At 35.8% G+C, this 22840-nt stretch overlaps 3 protein-coding genes, 1 long non-coding RNA gene and 1 other non-coding gene across 6 annotated transcripts; 3 read left to right on the plus strand and 2 right to left on the minus strand.

The window, feature by feature from the left end:
- Positions 1-1389: 1389 nt before the first annotated feature.
- Positions 1390-6101, plus strand: LOC106422705 (ethylene-responsive transcription factor ERF115). The gene is made up of 2 exons (XM_013863484.3): positions 1390-1780; positions 1897-6101. The coding sequence occupies exons 1-2, from the start codon at positions 1531-1533 to the stop codon at positions 2412-2414; spliced, it is 768 nt and encodes a 255-aa protein (XP_013718938.1). The 5' UTR covers positions 1390-1530; the 3' UTR covers positions 2415-6101.
- A 227-nt stretch (positions 6102-6328) lies between these two features.
- Positions 6329-7893, plus strand: LOC106422684. Of its 2 annotated transcripts, XR_001284523.3 has the most exons (5): positions 6329-6664; positions 6843-6906; positions 6995-7114; positions 7208-7328; positions 7428-7893. It is a non-coding gene; the product is annotated as an uncharacterized LOC106422684 (long non-coding RNA). The 2 variants fall into 2 exon arrangements; XR_007319022.1 differs by having other exon boundaries at positions 6332-6906.
- Positions 7894-8932: 1039 nt separating this feature from the next.
- TRNAY-GUA lies at positions 8933-9018 on the minus strand. Its single transcript is given in 2 exon segments — positions 8933-8968; positions 8982-9018. It is a non-coding gene; the product is annotated as a tRNA-Tyr (tRNA).
- Positions 9019-10538: 1520 nt separating this feature from the next.
- On the plus strand, positions 10539-13678 carry LOC106422784 (calcium-dependent mitochondrial ATP-magnesium/phosphate carrier protein 3). The gene is made up of 4 exons (XM_013863579.3): positions 10539-11139; positions 12249-13022; positions 13103-13193; positions 13298-13678. The coding sequence occupies exons 1-4, from the start codon at positions 10776-10778 to the stop codon at positions 13473-13475; spliced, it is 1407 nt and encodes a 468-aa protein (XP_013719033.1). The 5' UTR covers positions 10539-10775; the 3' UTR covers positions 13476-13678.
- A 2728-nt stretch (positions 13679-16406) lies between these two features.
- Positions 16407-22435, minus strand: LOC106422750 (ribonuclease TUDOR 1). Its single transcript, XM_013863533.3, has 14 exons — positions 22181-22435; positions 21672-21830; positions 21512-21586; positions 20887-21111; positions 20597-20803; positions 20299-20511; positions 20119-20226; positions 19873-20043; positions 19593-19790; positions 18349-18930; positions 18083-18271; positions 17727-18002; positions 16907-17284; positions 16407-16823 (listed from the first exon to the last, which is right to left on the minus strand). Exons 2-14 carry the CDS (start codon positions 21822-21824, stop codon positions 16632-16634), a joined length of 2967 nt encoding a protein of 988 aa, XP_013718987.2. The 5' UTR covers positions 21825-21830; positions 22181-22435; the 3' UTR covers positions 16407-16631.
- Positions 22436-22840: the final 405 nt, after the last annotated feature.

Raw genomic sequence — 22840 nt, forward strand, 5'->3', positions numbered from 1 at the left:
AGCCCAATTCTCCTTAGAGCAGCATTATTGCAGTATGTAAAACGGTTTTTTAGGCAAAAAGGTGTGTGTGGGCTACACCAATATTTTTAAAACGGTGACAGAAGAGGTGAGTTGAGAATCGTTTCAGATGGATTTTGTGCACTGTTTACGGGTTCCACCGATACGCGGCGGTCAGTGATTTGTGCGATTTAAATTTTTTTTAAAATCAGATAAAAAAATAATTAGAAACCCAAAAAAGGGTTCACCGGATAATCATGCTCGGACGGATGCGTTTGTTAAACTTAAATATCTTACAGTCAATTTAATACGCGTCTAAGTTTCATTACTAATGATTTAATTATCTTTCACGAAAAACACGAGTATATTTATCAGTTTATGGATAGTCTAACTCGTACGTCATACATATGATTTTACATGACTTACGCCATGATTGAACTCACAAATTGTAATAATCTGCTTTACTTTTTCACGTGCACTTATAAAAACCGTTTAGATGATCACTGGATCAAGCTTCCACATAACTATACATACAGTGTAAACTGAACTATCATTCCAAGCTATAGATGAAACTAGAAGGCATCTTCGTAGTTCGTATATCTACTTGTAATAAATAATAGACTCCAAAACAAATGTTTAGTTCACACGTTTTCTTTTTAAGCTAGTGATCCGTGTGTACACATCTCTTGGACATATAACTAATTTTCGTTTTCAGTCTCTATCCAAAGTATTTTTAGGAAACAAAAAAAGAATGTTGTCCCAAAAAAAAAAAAAAAAAATCTTTGTTAGCAAAAAAAAAAGAAAAGAATCTTCTACTTCAGAAAAAAAAATCCTACTTACACGTACTGACGCCCGTAACTCTTTTTTTATTATTTAATTAATAAACAATTTTATTGATTCTTATTCCTCAGAGAATATATATATATTTGTATTTAAAACCAAAACCTTCAAAAAAATAGAACTTTTTGTTATTTTTGTCTTCTTCCTCGATTCCATGCATGAGTTCCCGAAAAGAAACCAGTAAAGAATATGTACATGTTAAGTTCAAAAAAAAAAGAATATGTACATGCATGCATTTTCCTTCTTTATTTCCTCTCTTTTTGCCCTTTTGGATCCTTTTTTATTGCGTTCATATGTTTTTAATTCTTCTGTAGAGCTTTGCACTAATCTTTGTTCAGATTCACACGTACGCATTGCATTGTCTGCTATAAGCAAATCAAAATTCAAAAGGTTTTTTTTTCACGCGTTTCAACTGTTTTAACAAGTACACTAATATAAGTGCATGATTTATGTGTCTCGAATATTACGATAGCTAGAAAACTAAATAAATTTCCAAAGCATATGCAAAACTTCAGCTTTACGTTTTTGTTTTGTGTTTTTTTTTTGTCTGTATAATGTTCACACAGACAAAAATCCTTCTATAAATACCTTCAGAATTGCGCTCACTACAAAACCCTAACTAATATCTTTCTTCCAATTTCCTTCTTCTTCTTTGTTTCTAAAAACACTATAATTTAAGTGAAATCTGAAAAGATGGCGAATCAGAGGAATTATGGGAAGAGGCCTTCTCGAGCCGGTGAATCAGAAAAGAAGGAAACTGAAGATGAGGAGAACATATTTCCTTTCTTCTCGGACCGTTCCCAATACGACACACGTGCCATGGTCTCAGCCTTGACTCAAGTCATTGGAAACCAAAGCAGTACTCATGATGATAATCAACATCACTCTGATGAGTATAATCAACAAGATTCTACCCAACCTATTTCTCCTAAACAAGACCAAGGTATAAATAAAAAGGATTAGGTATATGCACATAAAGCTAGATTTGCTAGCATATATTGCAAGTAACAGATAGTTTATGATGATATGTTATATTTTCCACTTTTTGATTGTATGAAGGAGACTTGAGGAAGAGACATTATAGAGGGGTAAGGCAACGACCATGGGGAAAATGGGCTGCCGAAATCAGGGATCCACAAAAGGGAGCACGCGTGTGGCTTGGGACATTTGAGACAGCTGAAGCTGCGGCCATAGCTTATGATGAAGCAGCTCTTAAGTTCAAAGGAAGCAAAGCCAAACTTAACTTCCCTGAGAGAGCTCAACTAGTAAGTAACAGTAATAGTACTATTACTGGTCTACCAAACTATTTCTCTTCTAACAATCAAGTTTACTACTCCAATCCACAACCCACACCATATGATAACCAGTACTACTATAACCAATATCTTCAGCAAGGGGGATATAGTAACGATGCATTAAGTTATGATATGGCCGGTGGGGAAACCGGAGGCTTAATGTATAATCATCAGACATTATCTACTACAACTTCTTCATCTTCTGGTGGATCTTCAAGGCCACAAGAAGATTACACCAGATATTTGCATTTTGGAGATTCTTCTCCTTATTCGGGTTTTTGAGATCCTCATATAAATAATTAAGGGCTTTCGGGTGATCGACTTGTTATGAGGAGATCATATGTTCCTTGAATGTTTTGTATCTTTTTTTCACTATGCTTTGCGTGTGTTGTTTTTGATCATTTTGTTTATTTCTTCTTTCAAGAATTTTCAGGTTCTTTGTTACCAACCCTTGGACTTGGGTTTACTTTCATAGCTATATACAAAAATGTTACCCTTAAATGTTATGTAGCCTCAAATAAGCACACACTTGCATACATATTATTCAGTGGTTTGATTCTCAGTAGATGATGGTAGCGGATATATCATTCGGAGTGTCTAACGTAGATGATCAAAACAAATATAAAATCACGTTTATTATCCAATAACACCGTCCACCGCAGTTAGAATGTATTTCCAATATAAGTCAAGGTCCCAAACGTCTTGATTTTTCTGTCATAGCCAGTATAATGAGACTTTGACAAGCCAATTTTTTTTTTTAAGGTACTGGTACATACAAGTAACAACAATGAAAATTTGACCAAGACAGACTCCCCAAATGTTTGTTGTAAGTCATTGATTTTGTCAATCCAAAGTGGTTGACTCCCTTTGACCCATGTTTTCTTATCCCTCTTAATAATTTTAATTTCTCTCGTCTTTTATTTTATTAATTTTTTTACACATTTTTTTTATCAAATTTTTTTCATTAATAAACTTTATTATGGTATACAGTACAATGTCACAATGATATAGGCAACTTATAATGTAAATTCATAAATGTATTACACATATAATCAAAAGCAGGTCGTTACCATTTCGAGTTAGATTCAATGTACATGTGTTTCAGATGAAACAATATGATTTCGTTTTGTAATTTAGGGCCTCGTCTTTCATATATCAATTGAAATGATGGTTATGATCATGGATTTCGTTATTTTAAAAAACCTTCCGACCAACGCGTTGTCTCCTCTTTCTTTTGTCTCTTTCACAATTTGGAACCTTTCCGTTGACTTATTCGTGTTTCTTATTGGTATATGAATCTCAGCCGCCAACAAAAATTTGTACTTTCGACACACTCGCGGAACTTCAAAGGCATTATATTCTCTTAAGTATTTTAAAATTGACACGCGGGATGTGGCGCTGAGTTACACCTTCGTCTACGCTAAACCCATACTACACAAAACCGTTTTTCTTCTGTTCCAATCGTAAAATCGTTCTTAGAATTGTAGAACCGGTCTTAGGTATAACCAAATGAAATATTTGTTTTAGGTTCTTAATATTTTTTGACTTAATATATATAAATAAAACTTCAAATTGTTTTAAAAAGATTTTAATAAAATTATTATTAATTTTCAGAAAGACTTCACAATTTCAGTACCGGTTTTGTTTTAGATATCCCTATAAAATAGTATATAGAAAAATCGTAGTTAAAAAAAAAAACTATTGATCACTCTCTAGTAGATGACTATTTGCCTAATAAAATAGATTATCCCTAGCCTGATTATTTGTCAGGATTTTTGTTGATTAATTCTTTGCTTAAATTTTCTTAGCAATCTTTAAAAACATATTTCATTTTGGCATGTAATACAAAGGCATGGCAAGTGATCGATCAAACATGTCATAGTATTGCTAATAATTATACTCAAACTCTTTGATGTGAAGTTCAGATATGAAATATTTACTCTGAGAGACACAAGTTGAGTTTACAATATCACTAAGAAACACATTATATATTTAGCACACTTTCTTATGCTAAGTTTACTAAAATAACCCTCAACGAAGTGACATCTTGAGTTAACTAGAAATCTCATCCAACTAACCAAACTCGTTACCAACCCAACTAACCAAAACCGATATCTTATTTTTATCTTTTTACAAAATCTTAAAATTTTAACCATTTACAAAACAGATGACCTTATTTCTTCCCCTTACTTCACAAATCTATCACCGGTGAGATGAACCCTAATTTATTTCTCTCCCGATTTCTTCTAGATCCAGAAGGCAAAACCTGAAATTGGACCCAAATCTGAATTTAGGTTTCGCGTTATCATCGTATCAAATTCTGGAAACGAACCGTAATCTTCTCGATCCAAAATTCTCCCTAACCCCCTTTTTCCATGCCAACATCTTCTCCATCTATATTCTCAAGCATACATCTATCGGTCTTCTCTACCGTCTATGGAAGCGAAGGTGGCTATGAATAAGGTGGTGGTAGCTATGAACGGAGGCGATTAGTCCCATGGAAGCGGTGGTGGACACCGTGGTGAGATGGCAGTGGATACCATAGTGGAGGCGGTGGTGGTTACGAAGGAGGCGGTGGTGGAGGTGGTGGAGGCGGTGGAGACATGGTAGTTATGAAGGTGACAGTGGCTCTCTTGGTCAATGTGTGTGTGGATATTGTTTGATGTGGTCGGAAGAGTTGTGGATTGGATCAGGGGCTCTCTTGGTCAATGTGTGCGTGGATATTGTTTGATGTGGTCGGAAGAGTTGCGGATGAGGCTCTCAGTGGTGGATACGAAAATGGTAATAGAGGGAGAAGAGATACTGGAGGTGGTGATTAATGGAGGTGATGGTAGCTCGCTTGGTCAATGTGTGTGTGGATGTTGTTGATGTGGTCGGAAGAGTTGTGGACGGAGATCTCATGGTCAGTGGTTGTGTTGATGTTGTTGATGTGACCAGAAGAGTTGCAAATGGAGCTCTTGGTGGTGGACGAAAGTGGTAAGAGAGATAGACGAGATATCGAAATAGTGATTCAAATGGAGGTGGTAATTAAAACGAAGGTGTTAACAGAGGTGGATGAGATAGTGGAGGAGGTGGCGATGGTAGATATGAATATGATGATGGAGGTGGTGATTGAAAGGGGGATCGTGATAATGGAGGTGGAAGAAAGAGAAACTGGTTCAGTCCCGTAGAAGAAACAAAAAAAATGAAAAAAAAAATAATTTTTCTAATTATGTGGTCCAAAAACAATTCACTTTATCACATATATCTAGTTACAACATACTTCTCTTTAGATAAAAGCAGGGTTAATTATGTCATAAAATATACAGCTGTCCACAGAATGTGTCTCAACTTCACTATGTGTCTCTCAGCGATACATAAAGTCATATTGTGTCCCTGAGTGTAACTCTCTCTTCAGATATCGACCGTTCCTTACAAAATAATTCAAAGTATTACAACATAAATACAATTATTATCGATCATCCCGACAGACAGAATATGAAAGTGGATCGACACCTGAAAGTGGGGGATGGTCGCACCCGCACGCACGCGGGCCTGGCGCCTCCCTTTCAACCTTTGCGGCCTTCTAAGCTCTCACAAATCTCAACCACTTTATTTTCAAACTTATTGGCCTAAAGACTACGTATGCAAACTGTGCATGCGTACTACTTATCATACAAAATAAAATAAAAATACGTATGTTACATGCAGTATCATTATCAATGTATAAATCGCTACCTAACTGCTCACACTCATTGTATACAGCGCAACCAAATTCAGTTCCCCCAAATAGTCCGTCTTATTTCACAACCGCATTTAAACTTTTTTTCGTAATACACGTTTTAAAAGTGTAAAGAAGGTATAAAATCATTAATTTGATTCGTAGTCACGGTGAGAGCTGTTGATATTCGTCGGTGAAAGCATGAACCTTGTATTGAAAGAGAAACACGTAGAATCATAACTTTTTGGTTTGTCTGTGAAACAGGTATTATGGGGAACAAAGAATATGTCTGTAAAAAAAGAAGAAGCAAAGTGAATCTTTTTTTTTTTTAAGCAAAGTGAATCTTGAGCCAGTAGAGTAATGAAAGCACTTTTCTTTTTCATAGAAGAAAAGCCGAATATTCAGTAATAAAAGCCATTATATGATTCTTTTGAAGTTTCACTTTCCAAAATTAGAGCGACAAGAAAACTGCACTTTAAGCCCCAGGGGATAAAACAAAGGGAAAATTGGAAAAATAGGACATTCTCAACTTAGATTTGTCTCAATGGGATTTTTAGAAGATTATTTAGGAAAATAGGATTTTAACTCTTGTAAATACCATAATACCCTTAAAATAAACCAATTAATATGAATTATAATTATAACAATGATTTTTCGTAATTGATTAGTATTAAAAATAAAAAAAGGAAAAAAAAGATACGGTCGAGGTAAAACCCGTAAAGTTGCCCTAATTTTTTTTAATCTTCTTTTCTCTGCCGTAGCTCTTGACTTCATTCATGGCGATTTAGGGTTCTTGGAAAATCATTGTTCTTCATCGATGTTTCGTCAGATGGTTAGTCTTTAATCTCGTTTTCGTCATCCTCCTCTTCGTTCTCACATACGAAAAAACGAAATCGTACGAGTTTCGACGGTTCATTACGAAATAAAAGTGTTCTTAGATTAATAAGTTCTTGAGTTAAGACACTTAATAGTTTTAAGTGTGTTTGAATCTTGAATTATAATCATCGCAGGAGCCGAGAGTTCCTCTGGCAAGGACACACTGTTCACGCCACAAAAGAAGACGCAGATAAAGAGGTAACACTAGTTTTTTTTTCTTCGTGATCTAAACCTTAAACATTTATATACTTGAAAAACATGTTAATTTCTGTGTTTAATTTTTTAGGTTCTTGAGGCTTTGGACCATTACCGTCACATTTATGAAGAGTATTTTGCAGTCCCAGTTGTAAAAGGTATGAAGAGTGAGAAGAAGTTTGCAGGTGCACGTTATACCACAAGCGTTGAGGTAAAAATTACATTTAAAAACTTGGACTGATGTATTTATAAGTTGTCATGTAGTCTCTTTATTTACAAATCAGTAAATGCGATTATGTTTTAGGCTTTCATACCAGAAACTGGTCGTGGTATACAAGGTGCAAAGATGTTTGACATCACATTCACAAATAAAGAAGGAAAAAGTAAAAGGTGTGGCGAATTCTTGGGCTTATAGTGCCATAACGGTAAGAAAATCTTGAAAATCTTTTTTTAGTTTTGTATAAAAGTATTTGTGCTTGCTCATATGAAACTTACTATTGAAGTTTCTAACATTTGTTTTGAAGATTGGAGTGATGATATTGACTTATGGAGATGACAAAGGATTGGTGAATCCCCCTAACGTTGCACCAATCCAAGTCAGACTCAGTGAGGAAGGAAATGGTCTTGATGTCTGTGATAGCTAACCAAGATTGAGCTTAACCGAAGTCTGTGATAGCTTTGATCCAAGGGTCTTGATGTGATCAAGCAAGCTCAATCTGGAACACAAAGACAGCTATGAAATTTAAATCCGGCGTTTTGCAACAGCTTGATTACACTCTTGTTCAGTCCCAAGCTTTTGTTTTTACTCCTACCATGTAGTGTTAGCTCATTGCAGTTCACTTTTTTTTTTTCCATAGCATATTGTTTAAGTTGTTTGCATGAAGTTGATCTTGAATGTTTGTCTTGCTTTTCTTGTTGGCATGAAGTTGTTTGACGTCTTCACACAATACATAAATTTCATAAATAATACGATACATGGCATACATTATATTCCAAGAAACAGAAACAAACAAGAAAATGGTAAAACTGGACAATAAAGGTAAGCAAGTGGCAACATTTAGTAGTCATCACTTACATAAACTCTCACCGTTAATTTTGTAGAGTAAAGAGGCATACAATCTCGGTATTTATGGGTAAGAGAATGATATAATAAACAAGACAAAATAACATAGATTAGAACCATGTTGTACTGATAGAGAAAAGAGGTGATTTTATGGATGAAGAAGAGAGAAACACAAACAAAGAGAAAAAGATCGTGGGAGGAGGAGGAGGAGGAGAAGAACGTGGATAAAATATTTTCAAATATATTTTGAGAGATTTATGTTAGATTTAGTTTAGAATTAGAAAACTTCTTTAACTGAATATGAAAGTTTCCATATTTTCACGGTTTGCCTAGAATATGTACACTACCTAAGCAGAACACCGTATAGTAGGTGAAAAATGTATTCTTCATGTAGGCGTCATATAAGGTAAAAGGCAGAACAAGTTATGTCTCGTAATATAACTGACATATATCATTGAGTTGTGGCTATATATCGTTATCGAGCTGTAGGTATACCGAATACATCTTTCTTGATTATAACGTAACTGATTCTATCTTTGCTAGAATATACAAGAAAAGTTAGTTTACGGTATATACCCTTGATATATCTATGTTTAAAACTTAGAATCAGACATATAAACTAGGTAGATTACCAGAATGAGTATTCTAATTGTAGCTAGAAGATAAAATAAAATATGATTTCAATTTTTTTTTTTTTAAAGTTTAAACATATATATTGTCATACTTATGTTTCCAACAGTTTTCATATTTTTTTACATTTTTAAAATTCAATTTACTATTTTTCCCATTAAAAAAGGGTAAAACATGTCCAGAATTACCAAAAGTATGAGAAGTCTTATTGTGACAAACAAAAGTTCAAAGTGTCCCATTTTTCCAATTTTCCCTAAAACAAAACAATGCAAGATTAGATATCGTACAGAAATGGCAAAATATAAGTGAAAAAGCGTTTATACAACAACAAAAAAATCCGACCTGCCGGAATCGAACCAGCGACCTAGAGATTATCTGTCACAGACTACAGTCTCCCGCTCTACCAACTGAGCTAAGGTCGGTTGTTGAAAAGTCTCAATACAAATAATAAATATACACAACATTACTGCTTCTCTTGCTGAGAACGACCGATCCAAGAACATAGCTAACCAAATTACGAACCACCTAAAATCAATTTCTCCCGTCTCTTACGTTACAAATAAAACTAACGGTCAGACATTCTTTTTTTCTTTCTATAACTTACTCACTGTATGAGTTATGATCAAACCACAATACACACGTACAATTTACCTACCGGTTTGACTCAAACCAAATACACACGGCCGGTTTAAATTGGACTAATTCACACGTGCCGTGAAGAATAACACTAAATTTAAGAATATTTTGAAAACAGTTATATAGGCTTTGATTGGTGACATGTTTTACACTTGATTTAGTTTGAGTTAAGAATATTAATCAGAAATGTTACCAATCATGATTTTGTTGTGAACTTTTGAGTTTGTGTGTTGATTTAGAATGTGGTAAGGTTGAGTTACACTTTGAGTTATCTCCTTTGTATAATCAACAAATCAAACGTTAAGCCAACATCAAAGAAAATTGCATGTATTAGAGCTTGAGTTGACCTGAGTTAGTAACTTTTTGTTTAGTTGTTCACGTTTTTTATTTCTATAGAAATTTATTAACTTTTAAAACATGGCAATTGTCCAACAATTACTTTGGTTATTTAATAAATATTCTCAACCATTGTACACAACTATTTATTTGCTAGCCAAAATACTTTATAAACTTTCTTACTTCAATTTAAATTAATTTCTAAAAATTGTTTTATAATTTACATACATATATTCATATGTTTATATGAGATTTTTTTGTTTATTATATATATATACTTATATATATTTAAACAAAAATAGCTTAAAATAATTTAAAATACTTTTTCAAACTTTTTATACTTATTTAAAATAATTTTTTTTGCTTTTTATTTATTTTAAAAAGAGCTTAATAAAAAAAATTCTATTTATCAATTTATATATTTAATTTTTTTATTCAGAACTCGTACTGCAACTTATACATCAAAAATGTTACCAGTCATAAGTTTTAATAAAATGATAACTTTTATTTTTACTGCAAAACTTACCACATAAACTTACTTTTTTTACCACATATTTTTTACTGCAAGTTACATCGAACTATAAATCATACTGTAATTCAACTCTAATACTACATGTCACCAGTCGGAGCCATAAATTATGGTTTTAAAGTTTAAATTTTTAGATATAGTACTAAATTTAAAGTTTATAATTTCAAACTAGACGTCAAATATATAAAATAGAGCTATAAACTTTTAAAATTATTCTATTACATCGTTAAATAAACCTTTGATATTTTTTTGAATAGAGTCCATAAATATTTTGAACAAGACTCGTAAATAATTTGAGTCACTGTTTATAACTTACTGTATGAGTTATGATCAAACCACAATACACGTACAATTTACCTACCGGTTTGACTCAAACCGAATACAGACACGCACACGACCGGTTTAAATTCGACTAATTCCGCACGTGCCGTATAAAATCACACGTGGAAAACCTGCTCGCGATATACAGAGGAAGAAGCAGAGGTGAGGGAAGAAGATAGAGCGAAAGAGATTAGGACCGTCACTCCCGGTTAACAAAACGACGCCGGAGCCTCCTTCACCGGCCGTCGTTTCAAACCCCAAATCCAAAACTCTCTCTCCCCAACATGAACGATCCGTAAGAATCATTCAAAAGCTCAAAGACTCTTCCTTTATCTCAATCGAATCTCAATCAACCCAATGAAGAAGCCCGCATCAATCTCGATGGACCACGTACTCCTAGCCTTACGCGAGACCAGCGAGGAGAGAGAGATTCGAATCCGGAGCCTATTCGATTTCTTCGACAATTCGAGCTTAGGGTTCTTGGACTACGCCCAGATCGAAAAGGGCTTAGCTTCGCTTCAGATTCCTCCCGAGTACAAGTACGCTAGGGATTTGTTCAGAGTCTGTGATGCCAACAGAGACGGGCGCGTGGATTACCACGAGTTTCGTCGTTACATTGACGCCAAGGAGCTCGAGCTTTACAGGATCTTCCAGGCTATTGATGTTGCTCACAACGGGTGTATTTTGCCGGAGGAGCTTTGGGAGGCTCTGGTTAAGGCTGGTACGTGATGGTGTCGTGTAAAAGTTGGAACCTTTATTGAATGTGTGGATGTTGATAGTGTACTGATCGGTTATCTCTACTAGTAGTTTGGTTACAGTGAGTATGTTTTAATTAGTAGCTTGTTTTGGAGGCTCTGGTTAAGGCTGGTACTAATAGTGTCATGTAAAGTTGGAACCTTTATTGAGCTTGTGGATGTTGATAGTGTACTGATGGCTAAGTAGTTTGTTTACAGTGAATATGTTTTAATCAGTATTCTAAAAATCGGTCTAGGCAGCTCCTGTCTAGACCCAAATTGGGTCTAAAGGAAACAAATTTTTGCTTAGATGTTCAAAAAATCGGTCCGCATAATCAATAATCTCCTATAAATTGTCTAATTACTGTCTAGCTATATCTTGGACATTGTGTTTTATTGTTTTCGCTTTTGATTATTGAGTATGTCAAACCTGCATAAGCTCCACAGTTATGTTCTTGTAGGCATTGGAGTAGTTTGTTTACAGTGAATATGTTTTAATCAACATTTTTTGCTTAGATGTTCAAAAAATCGGTCTAGGCGTCCACATAATCACTAATCTCCTATAAATCGTCTAATTACTGTCTAGCTATTTTTTTGGACATTGTATTTTAATGTTTTCGCTTTTGATTGTTGAGTATCTTAAACCTACAATTTTTGGTTAGATGTTCAAAAAATCGGTCTAAGCATCCACATAATCACTAATCCCCTATAAATCCTCTAATTACCATCTAGCGATTTCTTGGACATTGTGTTTTGATGTTTTCGCTTTTGATTGTTGAGTATGTCAAACCTGCATTAGCTCCACAGTTATGTTCTTTTAGGCATTGAAGTAGTTTGTTTACAGTGAATATGTTTTAATCAGTATTCTAAAATCAGTCTAGACAGCTCCTGCCTAGTCGGTTAGACAGCTTCCGCCTAGTCTTCAAATCGGTTTTAGACATTCAAAAAAATCGGTTTCTATCCGTATAATCAATAATCCCCTTATAAAACATCTAATTACCATCTAAAGACTTCTTGAATATTGGTTTCAATGTTTTTGCTTTTGATTGTTGAGTATCTCAAACCTACATAAGCCCCCACAGTTATATTCTTGTAGGTATTGAAATAGATGACGAGGAGCTCGCTCGTTTCGTGGAGCATGTTGATAAAGACAACAACGGAACCATAACATTCGAAGAGTGGAGAGATTTTCTCTTGTTATACCCTCATGAAGCCACCATTGAGAACATATACCATCACTGGGAAAGGGTGTGTTTGATAGACATTGGCGAGCAAGCCGTTATCCCAGACGGTATAAGCAAACATGTCAAAAGAAGCAGGCTCCTTCTCGCAGGAGGACTAGCCGGAGCCGTATCCAGAACCGCAACCGCGCCTCTTGATCGCCTCAAAGTAGTTCTGCAAGTTCAGAGAGCACACGCAGGGGTCCTCCCAACCATCAAGAAGATATGGAGAGAAGATAAGTTGAGAGGTTTCTTCAGAGGCAATGGTTTGAATGTAATGAAGGTTGCTCCTGAGAGCGCCATTAAGTTCTGCGCTTACGAGATGCTGAAGCCTATGATTGGAGGAGAGGGAGGTGATATCGGTACGAGCGCGAGGCTTTTGGCTGGTGGAATGGCTGGCGCGGTGGCTCAGACCGCTATTTACCCTATGGATCTTGTGAAGACGAGGCTGCAGACTTGTGTGAGTGAAGGTGGGAAGGCGCCGAAGCTGTGGAAGCTTACAAAGGATATATGGGTGAGAGAGGGGCCTAGGGCGTTCTATAAGGGTCTGTTTCCTTCTCTTATTGGGATTATACCTTATGCTGGAATCGATCTAGCTGCTTATGAGACGCTTAAAGACTTGTCTAGAACATACATTCTTCAAGACACCGGTTAGAGAATCAAAAGCCCTTGGATTCTTATTGTTTTTTTTTGTAGATGATTGTTCTTTAAATAATTTCAAATTTTGCAGAGCCGGGTCCTCTGATACAACTGAGCTGTGGAATGACATCAGGAGCTCTCGGAGCATCATGTGTTTACCCTTTACAGGTTGTAAGAACAAGGTAAAAAATGTTAACAAAAGTTTTATGTTCTGTTCCTTGCTTAACAAGTTACAAAAGTTTTATCTTTTTTTCTTGCTTAACAAGTTTGATTCTTGTCCTGTCAGGATGCAAGCGGATAGTTCAGAGACGACAATGAGACAAGAGTTTATGAAAACGATGAGAGGTGAAGGTTTGAGAGGATTCTACAGAGGACTCTTACCTAATCTTCTTAAAGTGGTTCCAGCTGCAAGCATTACATACATTGTTTATGAAGCTATGAAGAAAAACATGGCTCTTGATTAAGCCAAATACAATTTTTTCTTGGGAGTAGTCATTCTTTTTGTTTGTTGGCAAGGGATCGTTTCTTGACTCTTGAGCTCTAGATTATGCGAGATAACAGAAACAAGACCTGCTGTAATACGTTTGCTCGTTGATGTGGTCATGATCTAAGAGTCAAACTCTGTAAAGTTACATATTCAAAATGGATATTGGATGGATTAAAGTTACGGTTTGGTTCATTTCTCAAATTAATGTTGATTGGTTCAGTTTCTTACGGTAATGTTTTTGATCATTCATATTGGAACGTATATTTTGACTGCACGTTTGGATTTATAACATTTTTGTATGTGTTGTATTGATTTCAAATAAGCGTATATATACACATTTAAAGAAAAAAAAAGCTAAAAGATTTATGCATTTCAACTAGACTTTTTTATATAATAAACATGTTAAAAACTATATTTCTCGGACTATAGTTGTAAAATTATGTATATTGTATTGTACAGATTTACACAGGACCGGCTCAAACTATTTCACATACGTCAAGGTTTGTTAGCTAACTCAGAAAGATGTTAGATAGATGTAGAATCGATAGTATCAATCAATGTAAGCAATAAAAAAACTTCTGAATGGCAACTTTTAACTTTATATAGATAGTTTTATAAGAAACAACAATATTGTCAAGCTATTAAAAGCAATCAGAATACTTCTTGTCACACTAATCAACACATCACCGGAGAGTTTACCGGGAGAAGAAAAATACAGAAAAAAATAAGAGAAAGCACGAAAAGAAGAAAGGCGTAGCCTTCCCTTTGCCTCTGATGACTTGCCGTTTGCATCATTTCTCAGTTAACCAAAACAGAGAAAGATAACGGAACTGAGTTAACTCCGATTAACCGTAGCTCGAAAGCTTCTTAACGGCGTCTTCTTGATCCGTTTCTTCCTCCATATCTTTTTCTCTTCCTCAGGTGAGTGACAAGAAAAGATATAAAATGTTTAGTGTTTCTTCCAGTCTCCTCCTACGTCTATCCTCAACCCATTATATTTATAATACTTATACTTCATTTGGTCCCATATCCAAATCATAATTTATTTGCTATTGTTATTTAAATATAAAACTATAGAATATGTTTTGCTAAATTTTATTTAAACCCCAAGGGATCGATCTCTATCAAAGTTATACCTAACTTCCGTATAATTTTAATGAACACTTCAATAATGTGCATGTTTTACTTTTGTAAGAAATCCAGCTTGCAATATTGCATGGTGTAGAATTAAGCGTGTCAGTATGAAATACAATACGTATGCCAGTGCCCAGTATAATATAAAGAATCCCCTATATCAATAATCTTATCCTTTTTTTTTTTTGCTAAACCAATAATCTTATCCTTGCATCGAAAAAATTTATCTAAATAGTTAGCAAACCGAAATAGTAATAAAAGACCACATGCGCGTCATAGTGCGATTGCTTTGCATCCCCTTTTACAATCTCAAATAACAATTTAAAACAATGTTAGATGCTAGCTAGCTCTCATTATAAATTTGTGGTGCAACATGTCATTTGTCTTTTTTTCTTCATCCAAATATTTGTTCTTCTTCGTTTTTGGTTCTATAACTTTCAGTGACGATTAAAAACACAAGAGGGGTTATATATATATTTTTTTATGTCGTCATTTCCACTAGAAAATAATAAATTATCCTTTTGTGATTACAAATAAACCAGCCACTCTTTTCGTAAAATTAAAATATGCATTGTGTATGAAGGTGGTCCAGTTTAATGGGTCATACGAGGACCACTTAGTTCATCCGTTCATCCAACGTACTAGAGTTTTGTATCAATTTGTAAACTTTTTTTTTGCCGCAACAACAACAATCATTGGAGAATATTTGTAGAATGAGAAAATATTTGTAGAATTAATTATTTACTCATTCAGTTTACAAAGCTACGATAATTCAAATGTTGGCTGTATAGTGTATGTGCAAAAAAAAAATTAGATGCATTTTACCTAAAACCTACAGTTTAAGAGTTTCGCATCAATTCTAGCTTGGAAACATCACTGCTTACGAACTATAGGAATGAAAATGAATCCGAATATGATTATATATACATTTAACTAATGTGTAATGTAGGCCTTTCTTTATATAGAAGTCGTAAAGCTCTTTACGATTATTTTATTACAAAATAGCAATGGACAATAATCATGTCGAATAAGCACTAGTCCCATTAAAGTGGGAGCTAGTAAGCATCCATCACCAGTTCAACTCGTATCAATTTATCACATTTTAATCAATATAACACTATATTTTTAATTCCTCATCGAGAAAGCATTGTACCACTTTAGCTACGTCTTATCGCAAATGGTGGATATTTCTTTTGCAATTTTATAAAATATTGATCACAACTCAATGTACAACTCATTACTCAAATATAAAACGATAGAAAAGTACTGAGCATTTTATATACACAATATTTTATGTTTTAGCTGATTGTGAGAGTATAAACAATTAAGAAAAATGTAACGGCCTAATAGTAAGGTTTAAGAACATTTAAAAAGTTCTATCTAATCTTTCATTTTTATTTTATAAGTTAAAATGATATTATATTTTTTGGTTTCATTGGAAAATTTAATGAATAGGCTACTCCATGGCTAAAGCGCAGCCATTTCCTAACTGAGAAGAAAACAAGCGTGTAGGCTTTAGCCAGCAGATGAAACTACCAATGTATGTTCTCTATATAGAGCTAAGGAGGGATCATCTTGAGGAAAGCTGACTACAAACTAGAAGAAAAAGGAGAGCTGAAGTGCTGAACGAAGGAGGCCAAACCATTTGTGATGTGAAAACAATATTGGTCGAAGTCGCAGCAACATACGCCAATGTTGTAACGAGTTTTTTGTATACTTTGATTCAGTTAAATCTGATTGTAAAAAGTATTTCAAAAAAAAAACTGTTGAAGCATAGTTCAAACTTCCTCTTATTTCAAGTCCTACATAGGAAATTTTCGTTTTTGCTCAAAAAAAACATAGGAAATTCTCGTTAAAACTCAAAAAGTATAACTATAGTCCAAAACGTTACAAAAAAAAGGTCTGATGACATGTCTTTAAAACCTTAAGAGAAACCGACCAACCACTTGTCTCCCTCCTACGTCATGGTCCCTTTGAACCAGCATATCGATTACCATTATTACCTGCGACCACCACCAGCAGGCTTCCTAGCCGGAGCAGTGTCCTCATCATCTGATTCCACGTCACCGTACTGCCAGATCCCAGTCCTAGCCTTGCGAGCTTCCTCCTGGAACTTCTCCAAAGCATCAAGAGCAGCTTGCTTGTCCTTGTGCTCAAATCTCCTACGTTTCTCCATTTTCGCTATTCCTTCCTGTGTTCATCATCATCATCATCATCAGAAACACATATTATTGGAAATACTCTATAGAGACAAAGGTGTGAGAGGAAACCTACCTGAAGCATTGCAGCGTTGACAGAGATCTCTTCATCAGCAGCAATGAGAGTGACAGCAAGTTCAGTTCCAGTGCCTTGGCCTTTGACTTTACCACCAGACGTGTCTCTTTCCTCTATCACTGCCTTGAACTCTTTACCACTTCCAAGCGTCACGGTATGCAAATACTCTCCAGCTTCAGGACCAAAGTCTTCCTCCAAGCTTGGAACCTTTATGTAGGCAAGTCTGCATAGCTGAGCTAGCCCTGGTGCTGAGGACACAGAAGGATCAACTGGTCGGATTGCGCTGTAAGGGACTAACTCTTGGTTTCCATAATCTATGTAGAACACTTCAAGCTTCTCATCTGGTGACTGAATAGCTTCTCGGGGTGCACTCACAATCTGGAGATGAAGGTATCAAGATTAAATGAATAAGTAGCACAGAAACTAAGAAAGTGGACTAGACTTACTAGGCCTGCGGGTTTGGTTAGTTTAGGTAGTTCGGTTCGGAAGTTAAACATAAATCTTACCGAATTAACCCGAAATAAAATTCGATTCGGTTCAGTACTTGGTTAGTTCGGTTTTTGAAAAATTCTACCGAAGTCTTTTATTTTGGTTTAATTTTGTTATAATTTTGGATAAATTTAGTTAAATTTGGTTATTTCAGTTCAAAATTTGGTTAATTCGGTTTGGGTTTTTGGTATGGTTTAGGTATAATTTTTTATTAAGAAGAAAACCAAAATAACCGTTTACCGAACCGAAAACCGAATTTTTTTTAGAAAACCTACCAAACTTACCGAAATTTCGGTTCGGTTCGGTTAAAAATCTCAGGCCTAAGACTTACCATTGCACGGTTCCAGGAGTTGTCAAGGCTAAACTGTGCAAGCACAATGTCACCTCTCTTGGGGTTAAAGGATCCAATGATTGGAGCATCTTTAACACTCAGAGAAGCAAGCTGGTTCTGAATAGAAGCTATCCTCTGATCTCCAACAGATTGAACATAGAACCGACCACCTCCAAGTACTTCTGTAACAGCAACCTTCAAAGTCTCCTTCTGCCTAGTCTCCACGGTTGTACTTCCGTTTGAGACTTCTTGTCCTTCAACATAATTTTCCCAAATCTGCAAAAAGATCAAAAAAAAAAAAAACAGTTTAGCAAACATAATCTATGAACCAAAAGCATGTATTATACTAATGTCACCTTCAGTTTCTGATTCTTAGCAGATCTCTCTGCCTGCTCAAGAATATGCGCTTCAACAATCCTGTCTGCACCAAAGCTAGTCTGCATCTTGGCTAAACCAGCTTCAAGCAGAACCGTCGCCACGTTTGTCCTCCCCTCCCACATTGATCCTAGGAAAGTACCGGTTCTATCCACCGTTTCAACTTCAATCTATGTAAAGTTTATAACAAACTATTAGCAAAAGAATAGAGAAAAATTAAATGTAAGTTTAGATTTGTTTAGCTTACCTCAACATCCCTCTGCATGATCCTACGCCTCATCACAGAGATAGCTTCATCCGAGAAAGGCTCTCCACGTCCAGGGCATCTAACACCAGAGAACGCAAAGGCAATGCTACACGTCAGCTTTGGAATATAAAGCTTACACCGATGTCCACTCAGTACATATTCCACAACAGCAGGTATCCTCCTGATCCTCTGAAGCGACGGCAAGAAATCTTTAGCTTTCTTGGCCGCGGCCACGGTTAAGTCAGTGATGTGCATGGCTGGAGCCTCTTTAGCAGAATGGATTCCTTTCTTTCCAGAGAGAGCGCGAGATTCAGCAGCGAGAAGAGCATCGTAATGGTTTGACCTCTCTTCAAAGTCTCTGTGTCTGACCACGTTTCCGAAACCACGTGACAGGAGAAGCTCAGCGATGTTGACTCCAGCTGGCTGAGTGCCGGAGATGGCTGATGCAGTAGCTACTTCCTCGGTGTCGCCTTTGGAGGGAGATGGAATGAACACTGAGCCGAAGTCCATTATCCTATCTGCAGTTGTGGTAGCACCTTCTGCTGGTGTGACTTTTCTTGAGTATTCCATTTGAACAATGACCTGTGTAAAGGCAAATGAATACCATATGATAATGCATCAAGACTAAATAACCGATCAAATTCTGAACCGGACTAACTGAAATAACTAAGCTTAACCAATTCTTTTGAATTTTAACCAAGTTTTTTTTGTTTTTTTGGAACTCCAATAGGCAATAACCAAGTTAAAACAAAAAAAATTAACTGAATGAAAAAACTTCGGTTAAGTTTGATAGAAATTTCTGAAACCTTAAACCGAACTAACCAAAATCCGAACCGAACTTAACCAAAAAAATTCAAATTTTAACCAATTTAAAACCGAAATTTAACCAATTTAAAACCGAAATTTAACCAAATGTAAAAAACTAACCAAATGTAGAAACTTCAGTTAAGTTTGATAGGAAATTTTGAAACCGATCTAACCGAAAACCGATTTTTTGTGTACAATTCGGCCAAACCGAACTACTCGACCCAAAAAAAAACCGAATTAACCAAAACCGCATGCCTAATTAAGAGAATTGGAGAAAAATGAATTAAGCTTTTCTAGTATTACTCTTCAAGTTGGAATTGATAAATTAAACTTTCTATTCATAGTCAGAAAGGACCTAGTTATCTAAAATGAATCTTTATTATATGGTTATCTAAACCAAGATAACAAACCGAATGCATATAGTCTTAACACAATACCTGTTTGCCAATAAGCCTTTGCCTCAGAAACTCTCTAGCTTCCCTAGCATAAGGAGCTGGCTTCTCCTCTCTACGTGGGTTACCCATTTTAGGACATCTGATACTCGAAAGATTGACACGTCTCTCTGCAGCCGGGCTCCCGTATGGGATAGCATCATCAGCAACTACAACACAGTCTCCACTCACCACTTCCACTACCTAAAAAGATAAGATAGAACCAATCACTTAAACAAGCAAAAGATAGAGACAAGACAGTAATTAAACAGGAATTTATGTTTACCTTTCCGGTAAAGTTCTGGTCATGAAGTGCCTTAGAGTTTGTAGCTGGAGGAACATAGCTTGCCCACATCTTCACACGATCTTTCTTGCATTGGAGTTCAGCAGCTTTCAGCTTCCTCTTGGCTTCTTCCTCCATCATGTTAGCACTCCATTCAACGTATTTAGCAAGACCCTAAGTAAAAGTCATTAAGTTTGTTAGCAACATATAATAATAATAACAACATTGCTTAAAATTATAAGCACATACATTTTCAACGAGCTCCAAACCCAAGTCTTTAACTACTTCTCCATCAGAGTAATGGACTGAACCAATCAGGTTGTTGAACTTGTCAACACCTTCAAGAACAATCCGAACCTGCAAAATTCAACATAAAAATTAAGATCAATCCAAATGCAAAAAATACAAATAAACATGAAGAAAACTTACATCTCTGCTAAGAACACGATGCTCGGTGAAGTACTTGGCCTCAGCTCCAAATGGATCAGCAGAAACCTCACCGGAAGATGCTGCAGAGGCAGCAAGTCTCTGAGCTGACGTCAGAGGACCTCTTGACTCACCCGAGGCATCTCCATTGTTAGACTCATCAGGAACCGTCTCAACAACGTTTCCGTTTGTGTTTCTTCTTCCCATTGATGGAGACTAACATTAAAAGAAAAATTTCTGACTGACTTTGTTGCATGATTTGCATCTTAAATGTTTAAAAATGTCAAGTTTAATCACTCACCTGGATTCCAGCAACAAAGACTTGCACAAACTGGAACTCTGGAAGGAGATAAACACGAATAGTACTCCCATCGCGTACTTGCTCCACAACACCTTCCATAGGCTTGCCTTTGTTAGCAGCTAGAAGCCCCATTGCATCAAAGCCTCCAGCATCTCCAATGGCAGAAGGAGGAAGGTCTCTGATAGATGCCTCAGCAGCACCAGGAACCTGGTAAAATCCATAATAAAATTAATTTAAAAAACTAAAAGATTTGGAGAATGTAAGTAAGGAAGAGAGTGAGAGAGACTAACCTTGCTGAAACAACCAAAGCCTTCTTGCTTAGCCTGCTCTTGGAGCTGTAGCAGCTCTACAATGTAAGGACTAACTTTGCCCTGACTCTGCTGACCTTGCTCCCTAACCTTTGCCCAACCATTTTGAACAACAACCTTTGCTAGATTCTGGTTACCGAGGAAGACAGAACCAAACTCTCTTCCAGCAATAGCTTCCACTTTGTAATCCACTTTGAAAGCAACTTCCTGTTCAAATAACAAAAAAAAAAAGTAAAATGAGAAAAAATGTTGTCAGTCATAATACCTATAATGTGTACAATTGGCAGTGTTCTAAAAATCGGTCTAGACGGCAAATCAATAATCCCCTATAAAGGGCCTAATTGCCGCCTATCGATTTCTTGAACATTGACAAATTAGTAGAAGGATTTAGACTTTTGGCACCTTTCCAATTTAGGAAACTCTTTGCTTTCCCATGCAAAAGTAAGATGAGAAAAATATTTTCAATCATAACACCTATATTGTGTACAATTGGGAGTGTTCTAAAAATCGGTCTAGGGGCAAATCAGACTTAAACGAAACGATTTTATAATCGCCTATCGATTTCTTGAACATTGACAAATTAGTAAGGTATTTAGACTTTTGGCACCTTTCCAATGCAGAGTTTCCTCAGAAACTCCTTGCTCTCCCATGCAAAAGGCTCATCTTTACCTCCCCTACGAGCCTACAATGGAAAATAAAATAAATAAAAAAGAATTAATGATGGAGGCACAGAAGAGTTGACTTTTTGGAATTTAGAGTAAGCTCACCATCTTAGGTGCCATGAGAGAAGAAAGAGTGATGGTCTTTTCCGGTGGAGCTCCAGGTCTGTTGTGGGTCAAAGCGGTGATCACTAAACAGTCTCCGGAGGTTACAGCCTTCACTCTTCCTTTGAGCCATTGGTTCTCAGTCGCTGACGCCATGCTGACCTGCACCAAAGACAAGACTAATTAAAACATTTAAAGACAAATTAATAATAATTATTCAATGCTGCTGTTTTTTTTTCAAAATGAGTGCATTGGTGGTAACTACTACATGATCAAGATTCATTTTGGTCCCATCAGATTAATGCTAGAGCTACATGCGTCTGATTTAAAAAAAAGGCTATATAACATTCGTCCTAGATGAATCATGTAAATGTAACATTTGTCTTGATCTGTACTAATCAAACCAAACAAAAACGTTTTCTAACCAGCTAGATGATAAGCGTTAACGCTCGATCAGATCAATTGAATCATCAAACGGATAGATCTACAATAATACTTAGAAGAACATATACCTTGATTAACCAAATGAGAGAAACACAGACCCAGATCTGAAGATCCTTCTCTAAACACAAATGAAAAGAAGAAGAAAAAGACAGGAGCTATGAGTTTAGGACACAAAGCTAACGGCGGATCTCGAGATTAGAGAGGTGAGAGCTCAGGGGATCTGTGCAGAGAGAAGGTCAAAGAAATATAAACAGAGTTACAGAGGTGAGGTGACAACGATTTGTCTGTTTTACCCTCGTTATTTCGGATTAATTACGTGTAAATGCCATTTTAAAAGCCTTTTTATTAGATTTTGTTTGCAGAAAAGAGTTGGGTTTGAGGTCGTACAGATTAAAGTGAAAATCACATTGTCTGGTTTCACTTTGGAGTTAAACTACTAGAGATCTGCCCTAAAAAAGGCTACTTTTCCCGATTTTGCATACCTAGTCCTTCTGATTATTTTTGTTCATTAATTTGGTCGTTTATATACTCTCTTTTCTATACCACCACCAGATTCAGATTTGACAAAATAGTTTTTGTTGTTAACTATCAAAATAGAAATAAATATTTTGGGAATGACAGATAACTATCAAAAGGTCATCATGTTTAAAAAATGCTTTAACATGTTCACCTACTCTGACAAGTACATATTTGGTAGAAAATGAAAGATAATTCTTTTTAGATAATGA

The sequence above is a fragment of the Brassica napus genome, chromosome C2 (assembly GCF_020379485.1).
Source record: "Brassica napus cultivar Da-Ae chromosome C2, Da-Ae, whole genome shotgun sequence".
NCBI classification, from domain to species: Eukaryota; Viridiplantae; Streptophyta; class Magnoliopsida; order Brassicales; family Brassicaceae; genus Brassica; species Brassica napus.

Coding starts and splice junctions, on each gene's coding strand:
- LOC106422705 (XM_013863484.3), top strand. CDS start 1,531: ATGGCGAATCAGAGGAATTATGGGAAGAGGCCTTCTCGAGCCGGTGAA. Junction 1,781..1,896: donor TTCTCCTAAACAAGACCAAG/GTATAAATAAAA, acceptor GATTGTATGAAG/GAGACTTGAGGAAGAGACAT.
- LOC106422750 (XM_013863533.3), bottom strand. CDS start 21,824: ATGGCGTCAGCGACTGAGAACCAATGGCTCAAAGGAAGAGTGAAGGCT. Junction 19,791..19,872: donor ACCAGAACTTTACCGGAAAG/GTAAACATAAAT, acceptor TTATCTTTTTAG/GTAGTGGAAGTGGTGAGTGG. Junction 18,003..18,082: donor CTAAGAATCAGAAACTGAAG/GTGACATTAGTA, acceptor ATCTTTTTGCAG/ATTTGGGAAAATTATGTTGA.
- LOC106422784 (XM_013863579.3), top strand. CDS start 10,776: ATGAAGAAGCCCGCATCAATCTCGATGGACCACGTACTCCTAGCCTTA. Junction 13,023..13,102: donor ATACATTCTTCAAGACACCG/GTTAGAGAATCA, acceptor CAAATTTTGCAG/AGCCGGGTCCTCTGATACAA. Junction 13,194..13,297: donor TTACAGGTTGTAAGAACAAG/GTAAAAAATGTT, acceptor TTGTCCTGTCAG/GATGCAAGCGGATAGTTCAG.